This window comes from Lingula anatina, chromosome 9 (genome assembly GCF_051362555.1).
Source record: "Lingula anatina isolate TDL-2025a chromosome 9, LinAna3.0, whole genome shotgun sequence".
Classification (NCBI taxonomy): domain Eukaryota; kingdom Metazoa; phylum Brachiopoda; class Lingulata; order Lingulida; family Lingulidae; genus Lingula; species Lingula anatina.
In genome coordinates this window covers 936292-955160 of record NC_141775.1, presented here as the reverse complement: position 1 = coordinate 955160, position 18869 = coordinate 936292, and the positions used below count along the sequence as shown (strand labels likewise).

General features: G+C 36.5%; 1 protein-coding gene across 2 annotated transcripts in view; it reads left to right on the top strand.

Annotated features, from left to right (window-relative positions):
• The window catches only part of LOC147759750 (uncharacterized), a 31600-nt gene that overhangs the window by 1574 nt on the left and 11157 nt on the right, over positions 1-18869 (top strand). Inside the window, exons 2-11 of one of the 2 annotated variants that reach the window (XM_086994784.1) lie at positions 1741-2189; positions 3988-4605; positions 5128-5431; positions 5796-5980; positions 6326-6382; positions 7467-7773; positions 8259-8422; positions 8740-8799; positions 9022-9081; positions 9251-9390. In XM_086994784.1, coding sequence (XP_086850910.1) covers positions 1847-2189; positions 3988-4605; positions 5128-5431; positions 5796-5980; positions 6326-6382; positions 7467-7773; positions 8259-8422; positions 8740-8799; positions 9022-9081; positions 9251-9300 — 2148 coding nt within the window. In that variant the 5' untranslated portion in view covers positions 1741-1846 and the 3' untranslated portion in view covers positions 9301-9390. Of the gene's footprint in view, positions 1-1740; positions 2190-3987; positions 4606-5127; positions 5432-5795; positions 5981-6325; positions 6383-7466; positions 7774-8258; positions 8423-8739; positions 8800-9021; positions 9082-9250; positions 9391-18869 lie in introns of those variants that run through there. The other variant, XM_086994786.1, reaches the window with a different exon arrangement.

Below are 18869 nucleotides of genomic sequence, written 5' to 3'. Positions count from 1 at the left end.
AAAGAATACAAAAAAATGTAATTAGTAGGCTAAGTTTAAAGAAATGAACAATGTGGCAAAAGAGCTGATTGCAAGTCAAGAAAAAGATGCACAAAAGAGTTGTGCGCAGCTGGGTATTTCCAATGTTCATTTATAGACTATTATAAGGGGGAATTTTTATGGCGCTTTTCACCTGTGTCGACAACTGGACAGACAAGAAAAGATATAATTCTGTAATACGATAAGTTAAGAGGTTTGGCTAAAATTGTGAGAGGCCTATGCACAGTCGGTTGTCTTTAAGCGTAAACATTTATAAGTTTGCAAAGACGTGACCGTTCATGCACTAGTACATGTAAAAACAGCTGTTTGAACAAACAATTGAACAGAAACAGGTTATTACCCATTGTTATTTAAGGCTGGTAAAAATCAATACGCGACATGTTGGCCGTGCACCTTCGTGAAAAGGGTCCCATAGGCGTAAATCTCTAGGAAGATACCACAAGTAAGTTCGTATAATAATTGATTTTGTCAGTTTATCAGTAATAAGGATGCATCTCTGAGACTAGTGAAAAGCGGTCAAATGAAGCAGGGCGTACATCAATTCTATTTCTTTTATTTATTTCAAGAACAGGAGCTACGATTAAAAAAATAATCCACAAAGTCTAGTCGTCGTTGTGAAGACCATTTGAAGACCATGCAACGGTCGATGAGAGAGTAACATGTAGGATAGAAATGATTTCCAGGTGTAGGCCTACCATTGTTATTTAGAGGCACTGGAAGATTTTTTGCAAAGAAAAAATACACAAAGTGGTTGTTCAAAAATGGAAAGTACAAGTGTTTATTTATAGCGATGACGTAAAAATTATTCAGTATCGCATTGTTTTCGTGAAGTAACAGCCGGACAACCTAGCTGATGCACTGGTAGGCTATCGTGGAATTTTTAATAAAATATAGCGATTACAAAAAATAAAACAAAAGTGTCGCCTTGGAGCTAATTGCATGTAAGAAAAGATGGGATATCTCCAGTTGTGTATTTAAAGCTCGAGAAATCAATACGCGCCGTAATCTGCTTTAACCCGAGCACCATCGTGAAAAAAAGTGCAGCGCTTGACGCTATCGATGTCATACTTCTTTTTGAAGATATCACTGAGACGAATTTTAAGTAAGTTCGTAAGATAATTCATTCTGTCGATAAACCAGCTGTATGAAAGTAGCCACGAGTCCAGCGCATTGGCGGGTTTAGGAGTTGTTGCAGATTCCTTTTTTTTTTCTCTTATTAATTTTTTGTTTTTTCCTCCTAGACCATAAGAATTAAAATGATGAAACTTTGATGATTGATATACCTTTGATCAAGGTTGTGCATGGGCACTTAGTAGTAGGATTTTCAGTGCACCTGGAGGCTAGGCTGTTCCTGTGGATTGGTTGATACTGATTTTTTTCACATTATATATAATGTCTACTATCTCCTTGACCATTAGAATTAGGACAAATAATTTGAAACATCTTTGATTGCATGGGCACTTCAGAATTCAGGGGCGGGTCCAGAAACAATTTCTGACAGTCTTCCAAATTATCTTTGCTGAACCGTCTTTGGACAACAATAAATAAATAAATAAATAAATAAATAAATAAAAATAACAACAAATAGAAGGGTGAGTGTACATTCTGTCATAAACCTCAGGGTTTCCAAATCTGAGAATCACTTTAGGTACTAAAAACGCATGCATTCATCTTTTATTAATTTACGGTATGTTGTTTCAGATTGAGCGTCAGACACGGTGGTGCATGCCATTGTTTCTGCAACCTTTAGTGACATTAATCAGTGCACATCTAACCTCTCCTCATCTGCAGCGTTTCTTTCACTGAGATGGAGTACCTTACCAAACAATGTAGGGGATTGGAAGGCTTGAATGAGGAAGAAATGTCGAGACGGTTGCGACAAAATCAACTGTTTGTTTATTTGAACAACAATATTACGACACCTGTGCTACAGAACATAAAACAACTTCTAACTGGAATCCATTTAGGAGACCGAGAATTGGAAAGTTGTGAAACTCCTTACGACATTCTGAATGCCTTGCATAACCGGTGTGTTATAACAGTTGGACGTTATGAGAAGCTCAAGGAACTTTTGAAAGATGCAGGTGTAAAAAAACTTGTGGAAGATGTTGAGAAAGCTGAATATGACATAGAGGAGATATCCAGAAGAGGTAAGTGCAATAAAACTTTTTGTGTCATATAAATTGGAATAACTGGTTCATGCAGTGTTGACAGTATTTTCCAATTTAACTTTTCCCACTCTAAAAATATTGCACCTGACAACAATCAGTCACATTTTATTTCCGCCGCCATGATGTTGTTCATGATGTTGTTCCAAGTCCATGTATATTGTTCTCGTGTCGGGTCAGATTATACCTGTAAATGCATATACAACATTGGTCAAAAAGGTTGTCCCACTCCCGTTTTCATGTGCTTTTATTTATGAATGATCACATCAGTGGTACAGAAAATACAATCTAGCGGTTAAGATACCCATATTTAATACCATTTATTTACATGTATTACATGTGCCCCTCAAATCTGATGTTCCTCTGTCATTTCCACAGAGGTAAAGAAATGCCCATTAAATTGAAATGAAACCACCAAATGTCACCAAATTTACACATATTTAGCATTAGGGTGTGCTCGTTAAAGGTCACGTGTCTATTAGCGTGTGTGTTTACCATGTACTGTAATTATCTCCTGTTGATGGCGCCTTTAACGAGCACGCCCTAATACTAAATGTGTGAGAATATGGTGAGATTTGGTGGTGTCATTTCAATTTAATGGACATTTCTTTACCTCTGTGAAAACCACAGTGAAACGTCGGATTTGAGAGGGTACATGTAATAAAAATGGTATTAAATTTTGATATATTCACAGCTAGTTTGCATTTTCCGTATCACTAATCATGTTAGTTATGGTATCTGGAATGAAAATCACTATTTATAACAATCTTCTCCTGTGGTGTGATCATATATAAATAAAAGTGCATGATACTGAAGGTGGGACAACCTTTTTGACCAATGTTGTAAATGCATTACGATTATCAGGTGTATATAGGCTAAACTAAGTAATGCTAGTTTAAAAAATTCTACGGCTTTACAAACAACTGAAGGACAAACTAAACAAGTATTTCTCATGGCGTCTCGAAATGAAAAATAAATTTTGACTTAGATTAGACTAGCGTTGATTTCCGATTCAGGTTCCTACTGTATCCCCGTTATCGGACTCTTCCTCCAAAGCTAACTGTGACTTCCGGTGATGTTAATTTCGGACCTGTAATTGTCATATTTGAGTTCCTGGTCATTCCACTACTTGTCTAGTCTGTTCTTAAAAGAGTTGAGGCCTTTTGTCCTGACAACTTGATCGGGTAGGCTATTCCATATTTGTGTTGTACGCACAGTGACGATGTATTTTCTCAAGTCTAATTTGGCTCTTTGAGGGAATAGCTATGACTGATTGTTTTAAATAATGGTGCCTAAAGCCATTACATTGCATAAACACAATCAAAGCTTAATTATCTGCGTAAAGTTACAGCAGTAACTTATTGAAGTTTAAATTAAGTTAGGCGCGTTTGACATGACATTCCTTTCTTTTAAATGCTTTAAAAGTGCGAGCGGGAGTGGTTTCTCACAGCATCTCAAAATAAAAAGAAATTTATCAAGTTTACATATTCGTGAAAATATTTTTGTTATGTTTAAAATACCCCTTAAAATAAATGACTCCAATCTCTCTGCACGTCTTTGAATGAAAAAAAGTATTAACATGTTATCAATTAAAGGTATGTGTAAAAAAACTTGGATTCAAGTCTGCTTCATCTAGTTATTTATTTTTAATGTATCTAGCTTAATATATATTTATCACTTGTGCGTGTAGTGTAGGACGTATGAGCAACATATAATATCTTATTTATTTATCATCAATGTTATCATTATTTTTTTGTTTATGGTCATTTCTTCCTTTTAGCACTGCGTCCCCCTGAAGTATATGACGATGATCCTGGCTACGTCAAAGCTTTAAAAGAGCATTACGATGACACCTGTACTGCACTTCAGGAGGTTTCAACACTTGCTAATGTCACAGATATACTAAAACGCCACAAAATCCTAGACGAACAGCAGCCAATAAGACCCCCTACTCTGCTGACAGCACGGGTACTGTTGTACACTGTCATGAATAAAAGAAACAAGGGTCCAAGAGCGATGAGGGTGTTGGCTTGTGCACTATGGGATGCAGGTCATGAAGAGTTGGCATGTAATATACTGACCACACAGTACTCACGGGAGAGGGGAACAGGCCGTTATGTTCAGATACCTGACAGTAAGAGGCAAATACTAAGTGCATACCTTCAGATAACTGATGACCTCCCTGAACCAGACCTTCATCTTGTACTTTATCATCTCGTCAGCAAAGGCAAGGTCAGTGAGGATGAAAGAGCCACCATACTTCAGCAGCCATCCAGAGTGGAGAAAGTCCAGGAGATGCTGGACACTCTACTCTCAGGGGACAGGGAGGGAGCTGTGGGGGCTCTTAATGAGGCTTTGGCACATGCAGGGCAGGTTGACCTGGCAATCTGTATGAGACGTAAGTTAACTATGGTGTTTCGTTATATTCAGTTGTGTTTACATCTCAATGGCATCACTCACGTTGGGGGGGGGGGGGGGGGGGGGTCGCATTATTTAACCAGAAAACTTGGGAAAAGCAAGATTTTGTACCTAACATATGTTACATATCTAACTGATGGCAGACTGTTTTATATACTGGTGACTATTGTCATTCAAATAGTAAAACCACCATCAAAGCATAATAAGCTACTAAAAGTTACAGCAATTATTACGTTTCAAGTTAGGCATATGATTCGACAATTTCTCTCTTCGCATGAGCTTAAGAAAATCATATTGACCGAATTAATTTTATTGAATGAAAGATGGCCAGTTAGTGAGGCAACATAACTGCTATGAAGATACATATTGAATGTTGTGTGCGTTTTAGATTTTTTCCAAAAAATAACACATACATACCTTATATATATATATATATATATATATATATATATATATATATATATATATATATATATATATATGAAATGTTTTCAAATTTCAGATATTGATTTAGGGTGGAAGCCGCTGAGTTTGGTACTTAATCATTATTACACTATAAAATATAGTATGCATACTGGCATGCATAATAGATACACTGGCCTGGATGAAAAGAGAGGACAACAACTGCCACGTGTGTCAGCTGATGAGCGTGTAACATTCTGGGAGGCGAGTAACTCCGAACATGGTGAACTTATGAAGACTGTAGTCTGTGGGCAGTGGGCCTTCTCCAGTGATGAATCTGGACAGAGGAAATGGAGAGGTTACAAGGCAGTCATAGACGTGGAAACTGTGGAAGAGGTTTTAGGGTAAAACTGGAAATATTTTGACTTTATATGATAAGGGTTCGGATTGCCGAGTTTAGTTATTTTTTCAGAAAGTCAAAGTGACAATTTATACACACTGTGTATCTTTATATTATTAATATTGCTTGATTTTTTTTACACTGGCGGTTAGTGGACATTTTGACTTACAAAATGTTTAAGGAAGAGTACAAAACACAATAGTAACGTAAAATCCATTGAAGGTGTTAGTTCAAAGATTTAGATTCGACGAAGTTTTGTGAGGTTGGAAAGATTGTTATCTATTTGGTACAAATTTGAAGATTATTTTTTGCGGATCGGGATCGTGAACTAGGCATTGGTAATAGAGTTTTCTTCTTTCTTTAATTAGAGACCATGCTAGGAAAAGAAAGCAGACGGTGCAGGAGACCTTGGCCAGCATACCAGATTTACCACGGAGCACCCTATTCATACTCAATGCCATGAAACGTCCTGATCTGAAAACTAAGTGGGAACCTTTGCTGTCTGGCGAATGTTTTCCGGGCGCTAAGGTTCTACTAATTGAAGGCAGTGACGGTAGGTTGACACACGTGCCCTTCTGTCAGGCGTGTTCTTTCTTGCTGTCTGTTCTTCTTTAAAGTGAACCATTTATAGATGCCTCAAACAAGCGGTCTGTGATATTGCAGTGTTGAATGTTCATAATAGATATTTACTGGTGCAATGTTTTGGAGTATTTTCCGAGCCTGAGATGTGTCTTTTTTTTTCCTTTTTTATTTTTGTAAATTAAAATGTTCATTTTGCTTTAAAAGGAAAGATATCTAACCAAAGGGCATGTGTGAAGTAGGATTTTGAAAAGAACATACTGCTACCTCTTAAACCTGCCACACACTCTCAAAATATTGATGTGTTTTTTACTTTCAGGGAAAGCTGTATCACAGGATGCAGTAAAAAGAAATGTTGAACAGGCTTATAATTTGGGTAAGTATATGCAAAAACTATAGTTCTACACTGAAACATGAGAACAGCTTATTCATACTCAATGCCCTGAAACGTAGAAGGCGTTTGTGTGCTTATCATTAGATCAGATAATTAAAATTCGAATAGTGAGAATTATGAATTATGAAGTTTGTTTGACCATTAAAAGATGTGTTTTTTATGAATAATTGTGCACGCTCATCTGTCATTCGGAAAGCAGCTTCGTAGGTGACGTGGTATACTTTATAGCCGTACGATGAAAACATTAATGAATATCAATACTTTCAAATGAAAGGTAAACTATGAGCGTAAGACAATTATATAACAACAAGTCAATTTTACTTCGACAATTTTTTAATCACTAAGATTTAGATTATAACCAAATTTGTTGAAAAAAGTAAGATACAAACTTGGAACTCAAGGTCTGAAGGGGGGGTTGTAGATAGTTTTTTTAATGATTTTGGATGTGATAAAACTTGAGGAAATTCAGTGGCGGATTTAAAGGGGGGTCCTGACCCCCCTTCGATTTCTGGTCCACTATTAAATTAGAATTTTGACTAGCTGAATCATAGTTCTAAACCGTGCCAAATGGCACTGTTCGCCCTCTTAAATACCAACATATTTCGGGCAACGGGCACAGAACCCCATGTCAAGGGGGGGGGGGGGGGGGGGAGGAAGGGTTGGCTTCGGATCGGTGGTTCCCCTTTCAAAAAATCCTGGATCCGCCCCTGAAATTGTTTAAAGTTCTATGAAAAATAAATAAAAGGCACTGACGATCCCGACGAGCGATTTCTTAATGTCGAATGCGATCGATGTACATGTAGCTTCTTTGTAAATACCACAGGCCCGTAGCCGGGTGGGGGTGGGGGGGGGGGGGAGGGGGGTCGGAGGATTCCAAAGAACGCCCCTTTTGTCAGGAAAAGGTCCATTTTAGGTAAAAATAAATCTAGGTACACATAAGTTTCATTGTAAATGTCCACTTTTCCAGAAAAGACTCCCCCTTTTGAATTTGCTGGCAACGGGCCTGTGTAACCACACTTTGTTTTTGAGTTACTTTTAAATAATATGCTTTTCATTATTCTGATAGCGATGTGGTGGTGGTCTCTACTGGAAAAGATACTAAGTGAGTGTTACAGAGACAAACTGCGCAATCTCAGCATCAGCGATAGACTCGCAGATCTGCTGTCAAGAAACAGATCACTGCCAACAACTCTGCCCCACATGCGCCCTGACGAACGTGTGGTACCCTGGCAGGCAATTGATTCCGAACATGGTGAACTGGTGAAGTTCGTGATCTGTTTACAGTGGGCTAACTCCAGCAACGAACCTGGACAGAGGGAATGGGGAGGTCACAAGGCAGTCATCGACTTGGAAATATTGGATGATATTTCAGGGTAAAGGCTCAAACTTTTTATGAAAGTAACTTTAGAATAGTGAGTTTTGTTAATATTTTGTAATTTATTAGGTGTCAGTGTGCTAAAATGTGTATTATTATTATTATTATTATTATTATTATTATTATTATTATTATAGTTGGAATTTTACAATATGTTATATAACTAATACAACACTTTATTGCACTGGATAGATGAAAAGGAAATAACATAACAATTACTTCTAGTGTTGATATGAATAAAAATATTTTTTAGCATATATATTGGTTTTCTAAATATTTTTTTCTTTTTAACTATCTAGCTCTATGAATATGTGCAATGTAAATAAATAAACATGTGGATTTTAATAAATGATACAACTTAGACTATTTTGATATTTGCAATTCAACATGTTATGATGCGAGTGCCTAACATCGGATTGATTAATTAAGATAATGAATAACAAGAAATGATGGTTTGACATAAAAATTATTTTCTCTTTTAAGCGAGTCAAAGGAGACGGTACTTAAAGTCTTGGATGTCATACCTAATGAAACGTTATTCATCCTAAACACGATGAAACGGCCGGATCTGAAAACCAATTGGAGTCCACTGCTGTCGGGCAAAATTCTTCCTGAGGCAAAGGTTTTACTTATTGAGGAAAGTGACGGTAGGTGCACACTTTATTAAAGACATGTGGACTGACTCTCTCTCTCTTTCTCTCTCTCTGGATTCATGATTAACTTAATAAATATTGCCTTCCTAATTTGACGTAGAAATATTTTTGCGGGGCATTCAAAATATGGTGTTCAAAAAATTTAACAATTGCTTTGACTTTGCATTGTTTTTTTCGTTTGGTTTGTGTCATCATTGTTTATTTAGTTTTTGTAAAGGAGAATGGGTGTATCCGCCTATGACCTATACATGTATCAGGCGTACCTGAATAATATCGTATCAAATAAATGATAAGGTGCCTTTTACTTCCAGGCAAAGGAATGTCTCATGGTGGAATGAAGAGAAAACAGGATTCCACTGAAACTAGTGGGGGTAAGTATGCAAAACCATCGACTATAGTTGGTGTTCAAGGGTTTCTTTTAACAAAACGAACCTAACTTACTTCCGTTTTACAGAATGTGAAACGATATTGCCTTACTACTTAGTGATCTTAAAAGAAAGTTTCTAAAAAAAAAAAAAATAATAAACGTCCGTTTTTCAACAGTTAATTGGGAAAAGGTTATATACGAATGCAATTCTTTTTGTAATTTTCAGAATCAACAGAAGACTGCAGTGCAAAGAAGCAACGAAACACCACATTAGGGACGCAGACAGGTGTGTGAGCATGTTGGTTAAAAAGGAAATAAAACGATTTGCTTGAGAGTAAAAGAATAAACATTATATAACCAGAACATTCAGTCATCTGCATCAGGTAAATTAGCAGAGGTTGTGTCAGTTACATACGCGTATAAAATTTTTATCTAGTTGTTCTTGTGATTTTCAGAAGCAACTGGGGTCGACCCGTCAAAGGGTAAGCAATGCACCATATCATAGAGAATAAAAGATCTTACCATCTTGGGTCAAGGAAAGGAATAAGAAGAAAAAAGACACGGTCATATATATATATATATATATATATATATATATATATATATATATATATATATATATAACAATTAACAAATCAAACAAACAAACAAACAAAAAAAAAAAAAAAAAAAAAAAAAAAAAAAAACAGTAGGGCTTATTATTTTAACCACATATATATAAAGTAAAAGTGTTTTTCCTGTACGAGTATATATATATTATTCTTAACATGTGTGATAATGAAAATGTTAGGCCGTTCTATCTTAATTGATAGGGAAGGCGAAGGATATTGAATATTTGACGGTTCCTTACTTGAGGGAATCGGTTACTCTAGATAACTTTTTGACAAATGCTTATGTTGTATTTATATATTAACTAAGTAAGATTATTTGTAACGAATCTCATGATAGTTGGTTGAAGTGCATGGATTTCTCACTATATTGCTCGACTATAATATATGGTTAAATTATGAAAAATATGTAAGGTCATTTATGACCCCAGTACTTTTCACCTGATATAAGAAAGCCCTAGGAGCAAAACCTGTACCTTAACACCTGGTACCTTTTTTATATATTAATCAAGTATAAAAACTAATGTAAATATCTCATTTCTTAAAGTAGATTTCTTTGGGTTGTAAATGACAATAACCAGTATGAATTATGTGAAAATGTGATAACAGTAAAAAAAAAAAAAAAAAAAAAAAAAAAAAAATTAGAAATTATTTACTAGAACAATTATCGCATCTAACTGCAAAATGACAAAACATTCCAATATTGTTGATATATGCCTTTCGTAATAGAGGATAATAAAGGTTGCGTGTGACGTCATGAGCGTCCTGTTTATCCGACAAAAAGACCCCAGTTGTCATAAAGGAATACAATCCCATGGGAAATATTGGGTTTGAATTATTGAAAATTTTTATAGCTCAGACATCGACAACGTATTCGTCTTTCATGGAACAGATACTTTATGTATATATTCTAACTCAAGTAGAATTTCTAATACATTTAAAAAGAGTGAAATAACTTGTTTAAAAACACGGTCTCATCCACTGTTCGGCTATTGTGTATGAACTGCAAGCACTGCCAATCAAAGCTGCTAGTGACCCATACGCAACCTTATTATACATCTTTATTAGTTACATGTACAATTGTATATGTCCTTCATAGCGGGATTTAAGATGAAATGACATGTATTACTACATATAAAGTAGATTAATGTGAAAAGAAAAAGGGATGCGTTTGACTTTTGGCATTTATACCTGTGCATGTGCTTGAGTACTTGTTTCTAATAAATGAAGCTTTGAAAAAACAAAAAATAAGTTTGTTCTTTCTTTTGACAAAACCTTTGAAGACAATAAATGTGTTCAATAATGCAGAATAATTCTGCAATAATTTAGAACTTACTTTAATTGTTTCTCATGGTCTTTTGATTTCATCTCAACTCTTCTCGTTCATTTATAGTTGGGAACTGTTTCGAATGGCTTTGCAATGTTATTGTTAATTTTTGTGACAAAATTCATCATGTTCTCTTGGGATTGTTGTCGTAGTTTTTCATTTCACATTACGTTTTCTGTAAATAAAAAGATCGCACAATTAAGTACCCAAAACAGTGGCACAATCAATTCACATGATATTTTAATCATGAAACCCATGGTATGAGGTACGCAAAAAATAATCGGCTTCGCCTTTACGTCTACACTATAAGTAAAATGAAGCAGCGATCTGTTTTTCTTTTTCATTCATTTTATTAGAAAATTATTATGGAAAAAAGGCTGATATCATGATATAAACTTCAAAACCTACTTTCATGAATAATGTTGAATGGTATTGGGCGATTTTATCAGCAATTTAATTTTGTAAAATTTACCGGAAAGAGGCCATCAGCACACATAGTCATTCATGAAACAGAGATAGACAGATACACAGATGCAGTACGTAAAACATACAAGTATCTTCGCAACGTCACTTAAGGTTTGTAAAGAAAAATAAAACCCTTTAAAAAGTTTCTCCTGTAGTCGATCATGTCATTACTCCCGAAATAATTTTACGAAACAAACTAATCATTGTGAATACGTGCCAAGTGCTCGCCGGTTTTACATTAAATAAATAAATAAATAGATAATAAATGAATGAATATGGACATAAACATACGTAACCCGAACATGATGCATGCAAACAAGATGCCAGATACTACTCACCACTAACGCACTCAGTTGCGCTTCCGTCAAAAATTATTTTGGTCTAAGACGATCAAAATACGCACACAAAACGCATGCAACTTAGACAGCAGTGACGGCACACAACAACATAACAACTGCATTCAGCTATTCTCTAATCTGCCAAATCAGTCATTACTTTGTTAGCTATCACTTTGTAAGAAATAGGAAGTAATCACATCCTGTGACAGCGGCTTGCCTCATGGGTTTGCAACCTTCCACATCTTATTAACCCAAGCAAAAGCAGGGACGGATCCAGAGATATTTTCTGACAGTCTTCCAAATTATCTTTGTTGATCCATCCTCCATTTTTGACCGTCTTCCGACAGAAAAAATTAGATACCCGTCAATGTAAACTTGAAAATCTGACCGTCTTCCGGAAGACCCAGAAGACGGCCTCAATCCGCCCCTGAAAAGTATAAATAAAGGACAAAAACAAATATGGTGTTCGAAATTTGGCCGTTGACTTTTATTGAAAGGTCCCTCTAGTAAAAGAATAATGTTAAGTTATTGTAGATAATGATAGATAATGTAGCATAATTTAAAAATACGTAAATTTATAGCACATGTTGATGAATTAGAGGAAAATTCCGAGTAACCTCTGTTAAACATGGTGTAGAAAGTTGACTTTGTCCGAATTAGCTATATTTGGTTTACTACTTTCTTGAGTGCAGTTGGTAACAAGGGTGTCTGAAGACCTTGTCCTTTAATTACACTTTCACTTGGGTTAATGGAAACATCAGCGGCATGTTGACAAAATAAAGATTATCTTCGACTGGCCTCTGAACCTCGGGGTAACGTACTTACTCCATCATGTGACACTTTGTCGATTATCAAATTGGATCACCTTATACGGTCATCGCTTCTCGATATCGATACTGAAAGCATAGATGTACGTTGACAAAATACAGGGTAGAGCTGAGTGTACACGGACCTCTGACCTTCAGTTCCAAGTTCTAGCACCACCACACTTACGAAATGCAGTTTGAAATCGGTCAATTTCACCTACATTTTTAAATCTCCCATGTGTGGTTACGTGCTAGAAAACTCCTTTGTTCCCCCTTATCCTCCTCTCCCACTTCACCACTGCTTCCTCAACAAAGACACGTACATGTACGAAAACACGTATGATAACCTTTTTATATAACAAAACTTAATATGTTAAATATTAAAACTCCAAAGTTATGGGTTAAATTTTAATCTATATTTTATCAAAGTTACATGTAGGGGACTTTTTAGCATCAAATTTAAAAATTCCACAATGGGTGTGTACTTTGTTTTTAAGCAAGTACTACGGGTTATTTTGAACTTTGGGGTCACTTACTATCTAAATCCATTGTTTTCGGATATTTACTGAAAACCATTACTTACTTAGGGACCATTCAGATTGAGAAGAGCCGAGTATTAGTAAGGCCGCGACCTAAATATGGCAGACCTACATGAAAGGAAGAAAGCTAATCATGTAATGGTCTCTCCGCCTCTCACACTCCCCACGCGTCGTCCCAGCAGGGGCACAGTAATTTAATCTCAACCGCTCAATTCAACCGGTCGAGGGACGACGCGTGGGGAGGGGTGTGAGAGGCGGAGAGACCTTTACAGGATTAGCGGTCTTCCTTTCATGTAGGTCCGCCACATTTAGTTCGCAGTTTTACTAGCACTCGGCTCTTCTCGATCTGAATGGTTCCTAAGAGCCTTGAGCTTTGGAGCCAGGGACTGTGATAAGGACACATAGGTAAACACAAGGGGCGTCGTTGTATTTTTATAGCAGTGACGCAAGGTTCAGTTCATTTTGTACGCAGTTTTTCGACAAAGACTGATCATAACTTGTGACGAAGGTCCAAACGACAAACAAGCAGACAGGCATTGAAATAGTTCATCAAATAACAACCAGATGAACATTCGGTGAGTAGAAACCGTATTATTCTTAATCTTATAGCATGGTGATTCTTATAAGAATATTAGTATAAGAGGTAATTAATACGCTTAAAGTTGACACAAGTTGGCAATTACATTCATCAGAACACATTTGCATGTTTGATACAAGACAAACTGTAAGAGATATATACTGGTAACTGGGGCACCTTCAACCTTTCGAGTGTTGTGAGCACAGTACCTGAATAAATGTGTTTTAATTTACCAAGGATTCAAACTGAAGTCTTGTGATGTCCATACGTTGCTCGTTTGTTGCCCGGAAAACATGTTTTCCTTTTTGCACGGTCCGCGTGGAGGCAGTATTCAGCGTCCTGGCGCGTCCCAAAGCCCAAATTAAGCTCTACCTTTTTCAGTCAATTGCCGAGAGGGGTAACATAATTTTTTATCGGGAGTGGGGTGGGTGCAGAGAGGCACTACTGGCCGCCAATTCGATAGATAGAGACGGTAATGAATTCCCATTATGTATATCGGAAAAGTTACTTGACCTCTGTACACCAGAAAATTAACTGGAACTTGTAACCAAAGTGAAAGTCGCCGATCTACTTGGTTTGTCCAATGTATATAACATGTAAATTGGGGAAAATTGTGTCATTCAACGTGATATGATAAGATTGGCCAGGAGACATATATAACATATACACCTTATATATCTTAAACATCAGAAAATATTTAAGTTAAAATTTAGGGGCGCAGAGCTTTATCAATACTGATCTCGTTGTATTGGGTCGAAGAACAATTTATTTGCTATTTTCATTAGCCACAAACTTTCAAGTGTACAGTACAAGCTGGCAACATACGGGCGCCGTCCCGACATCGCACGACAAATAAAAACCTACACTGAGAATAAAATCGGAGTCCAAGTGACTCCAAACTACAAATAAAGCCTAAGTTGAAATTATTAACTTAATTTATTTTTGGTTATTTTATACATGTAGAGGCGATAGTAAATAATAAAAAATTCAGGAAAGGGTTATTGAATTCTGTACACCAGAAAACTAACTGGAACTTGTAACCAAAGTGAAAGGCGTCGGTCTACGTGATTTGCCCAATGTACGTATAAGTATGAGGTTGGGGAATATTCTGTGTGTCATTCAACGTGACATGATAAGATGGCAGGAGACATATATAATAACGTACACCTTATCTTTGTAAACCATTAGAAAACATTTAAAGTAAAGTTTAGGTGCGCAGGGTTTTAAGAATACTGATCTCTTTGTTAATTTTCCACAAGACTTTACGGCTATACATATGTGTGTGTATTTATATATGCTCCTTCAGATATATTTTTTTTTAATTGAAACAGCTATCTGCAGTTGTGTTCACGCACGGAGCACTCAGTAGGTCACATGGGTCAGCAGTTGTAAATTCTGATTAGTCAATTGCCGTATAGTGGGAGGAGCGAGTGTCAAGATTATCACGTATATATATTATGGCTGTCATGGCTGCAGCCACATTTTTTGTGAGTTCAATGACAATTCATTAGGCGACTCCAAGAGCTTAACGCCCATTTGGTGTTTGGATTGAATATTATTGGTTAATATCGAGTGAAGTACAGTAGGTCATCAAATTAGAAGAACATCCCGTAAGTACAGAACATATAATATTTAATCTTATTGTACGATGGGATGACAATGCTTATTGGAATTCTAGTTTAAAAGATGACACATGCTGTGATGCTTGATACAAGGCAAAGTTACTGGGAACATGGCCACCCACAAGTTATGCTTGTTATAGAAAGTCCACACGGTGCCCCCATGCTGCCCGTATATATACATTTATAACCAAGACTTTTGGAATAAAATTATTTGCTAAGTTTTATAATTATGTGTGAGGACGTGGACGAAAACGGGAGTCACCCTATTGAACGTAGGTTGGGAATTGATGAATGAAATTAAGTAAAATTAGTTAGAATGACGTAACACATAATTATTAAAGGTGGGGCTTTTGATATGCTGCTTGGGTTGGGAGGTGGGAAATAAAAAAAGTGAAGGAATGTCTTACCTTGTTTTTGGAGGTCTTGTGTCTAAGCTCCTAATGTTTTTCTACAAACATCGCAAAATGCAAAGCCGCTAACATGCGTTTTTATTTAATTTGTTTTAATCATGCTGTCAAACCTTGCTTGGATTTCTCTTGTTTGGCCATTCACATCACAATTTTTCGCGTGTCTCTCAAGCTCCATGATATCATATCTTGGAGAATAAAATTTTATTTTGTCAACATTAGATTTACCTTTTGCAAACGGCGACCAACAATCATTTCCGGTTGCAAAAATTAGCTAGGCTAAAAGTATCCTTTTTAGCGTTTTTTTATTATCGATTTTTCTTTCATTTGTTAATTAATTAAGACGATTCGATTAACTCTTTTGCCCATTTATTAGGTATTCAGAAATCAGTCATCCGTCTAAACAAATAGGACCGGTTTTCCCCAACTGCCACGCATAGGTCCAAGATTTTCTTTCTTTCCTCAGGAAATGGACTTTTAACACGAACTTTATTCTTCCCCATAGTGTACTAGCTAGACTTCTTCACTGCTAAGCTGATGTAAGACTTATGACCTACTACCGCACACGTAATCGGCTTATAACTCATTAACTGTGCTCCGACCCCCTCATGGCAACGGCCCTTAGTAACAGAGGCGTGGCTTAGTTGTCAGCCTGACTGGGGCGCGTGCCGGTTGAAAAACTCATCAAAAGACACATTTTGCGATGCAAATTCATAAAAATTATTACACCCAACGTTAGATACTTTTTTGATTAATATAAACACACAAAAAACTCAAAAACATGATTTTAAGCGTATTTAACCCTATCACCGGCCTTAAGCAGGTTTGTTGTATAGTCCTTACTAGTCTTCTTATCGTGCTGTCCTACTGAGTGGCAGAGGCTGTCTGTTTGTAAGACAGTAAAAGTTGTGGTTACTTAACCCTTGTGGACCAGTAGTGACCTGCCATTGGACAGTGTGATGTAATGCTCACCCTTTGATGTGTGCCAGTGCAGCCATGAAGTCTGGTGTCCAGATGTTAGATTAAGTTCAGAAGGGAGACTCCCAGTGATATAGCCAGCAAGTACTTGGTTATAAAAGTAATTATAGTTTGCAACGATAATTCTGGATGTACATTTCGTGCTGTGTCTGTGGAGGCAGGATTCCTCGTCCTGACACGACGTACCCAAACCCATTATTTTGAAAGAAGGTACGAAAGAAATTAAAATTTTATCTTTTATAATTTTTTTCTTTTTTTGGGGGAGGGGGGGGAGGTTGTTTAGGTCACGTATTTGGGTCTTTACATTTTATCGTAACATGCTTGTTAAAAAGCTAAATGTGAGATTTTTTTTTTGAAAAGGTGAAATTTCGGTTCGCCTTACAAATTTTTGAAACAGAAACAATCCCCGTTTTTTTTTTTTTTTGCTTATTTGGCAACAACAACTTCCTCTCCAGAGGGCTATTCATATCACAGAGGAAATACATACGTCTATACTGCCCAAAATACCGGGGATTTTTTCACGTTAAGTCAACGTCAATGTTTAACGAATAGATAATGCAGCTATTAAGGAATCCGTGCCTTGTGTACTGTGTCAGGAGATCATGAATATCAAAACCGATGAACTTAAAATTATTCTTCGTATGCTCCCGAATGATTCTGATTGGGCAATCAAGTAAATAGCTGATAGAACCTATGAACTGCTAATATCTAATTAATTTACCTTGCCAGTAGTGAGAGAGAAGGCATTTAGAAAAAAAAAATGACGAACGAGACTACGTAAGAGAGACTAAGGGTTACAAATTGGGGAAATAGAGTAAATAAATTAGAAGGAATTTTTTTATTAATTTGGAAATAGTGCACACTAACTTTATACTAAATTAAACTTGTTCCCAAGATAAAAGACATCGATCTTGTTGATTTGTATAATCTTTCATGTATATGAGGCTGGGGCAATTTTTTGTCATTCAACGTGACCCGATAAAATGGGCATGGGATTATAACCAACGCACTCAGTATGTCTTATCTTAGTTAAACAACACAAATATGTAAGTTATCACGATTAATGTTTAGGGTTTGTAACTTTTGTGAATACTGAGCTCATAATCGGTGTGCGTTGGTAAAATGGCAGTAGGTTCTTTTAACATGTACCAAAAACAGACTTTCTCGGAATCCAACTGGGTAAGAAAAATGCTTATTATGGTAGTGCTCTATTTTACGTTCTATTAAAATATTTTGGACTAGGAGTTTGATATTTATATGATATTTTTCATACTTTTTTATGTGTTGTTTCAGAAAGAGTGTCAGGCACGGCGGGGCATGCCATTGTTTCTGCAACCTGAAGTGACACTGATGGGCATCTAAATTTACCTCATCTGCAGCGTTTCTCTTGACTGAGATGGCGCACCCTGACAATCGATATAGAGGATTGGAAGGCTTGTCTCGGGAAGAAAAAGCGAGCCGGCGGCGACAAAATCAACTGTTTATTCATTTGAACAAAACAATTACGACTTCCACGTTACAGGACATAAAACAACTTGTAAGTGGAGTTTATTTAGAAGATGGAGAATTGGAGCGTTGTAATACGATGAGTGACATCCTGAAAGCCTTGGATAATCGTAGTGTTATAACAGTGGGACACTACGAGAAACTCAAGGAACTATTGGAAGATGCTGGCGTTAAAAAAATTGTGAAATATGTTGAGAAAGCTGAACATGACATAGAGGAGATATCCAGAAGAGGTTAGTGCAATGAAACTTTTTGTGTCATGTAAATTGGAATAACTGGTTCAGTGTTGACAGTATTTTCCAATTTAACTTTTGCCACTCTAAAAATATTGCACCTGACAACAATCAGTCACATTTTATTTCCGCCGCCATGATGTTGTTCATGATGTTGTTCCAAGTCCATGTTTTGATAAATCAATATTGTTCTCGTGTCGGGTCATATTATAAATGCGTAAAGGTCACGTGTCTATTAGCGTGTGTGTTTACTGTGTACTGTAATTATCTCCTGTTGATGGCGCCTTTAACGAGTACGCCTTAATGCTAAATGTGTGAACATTTGGTGACATTTGGTGGTGTCATTTCAATTTAATGGACATTTCTTTACCTCTGTGAAAATCACAGTGAAACGTCGGATTTGAGGGGGTACATGTAATAAATGTGAATAAGTGGTATTAAATTTTGATATCTTCACAGCTAGGTTGCATTTGAGTTCCTGGTCATCCTAACAATGTTAGTTATGGTATCTGGAATGAAAATCACTATTTCTAACAATCTTCTCCTGTGGTGTGATCATATATAAATAAAAGTACATGATACTGAAGGTGGGACAACCTTTTTGACCAATGTTGTAAATGCATTACGATTATCAGGTGTATATAGGCTAAACTAAGTAATGCTAGTTA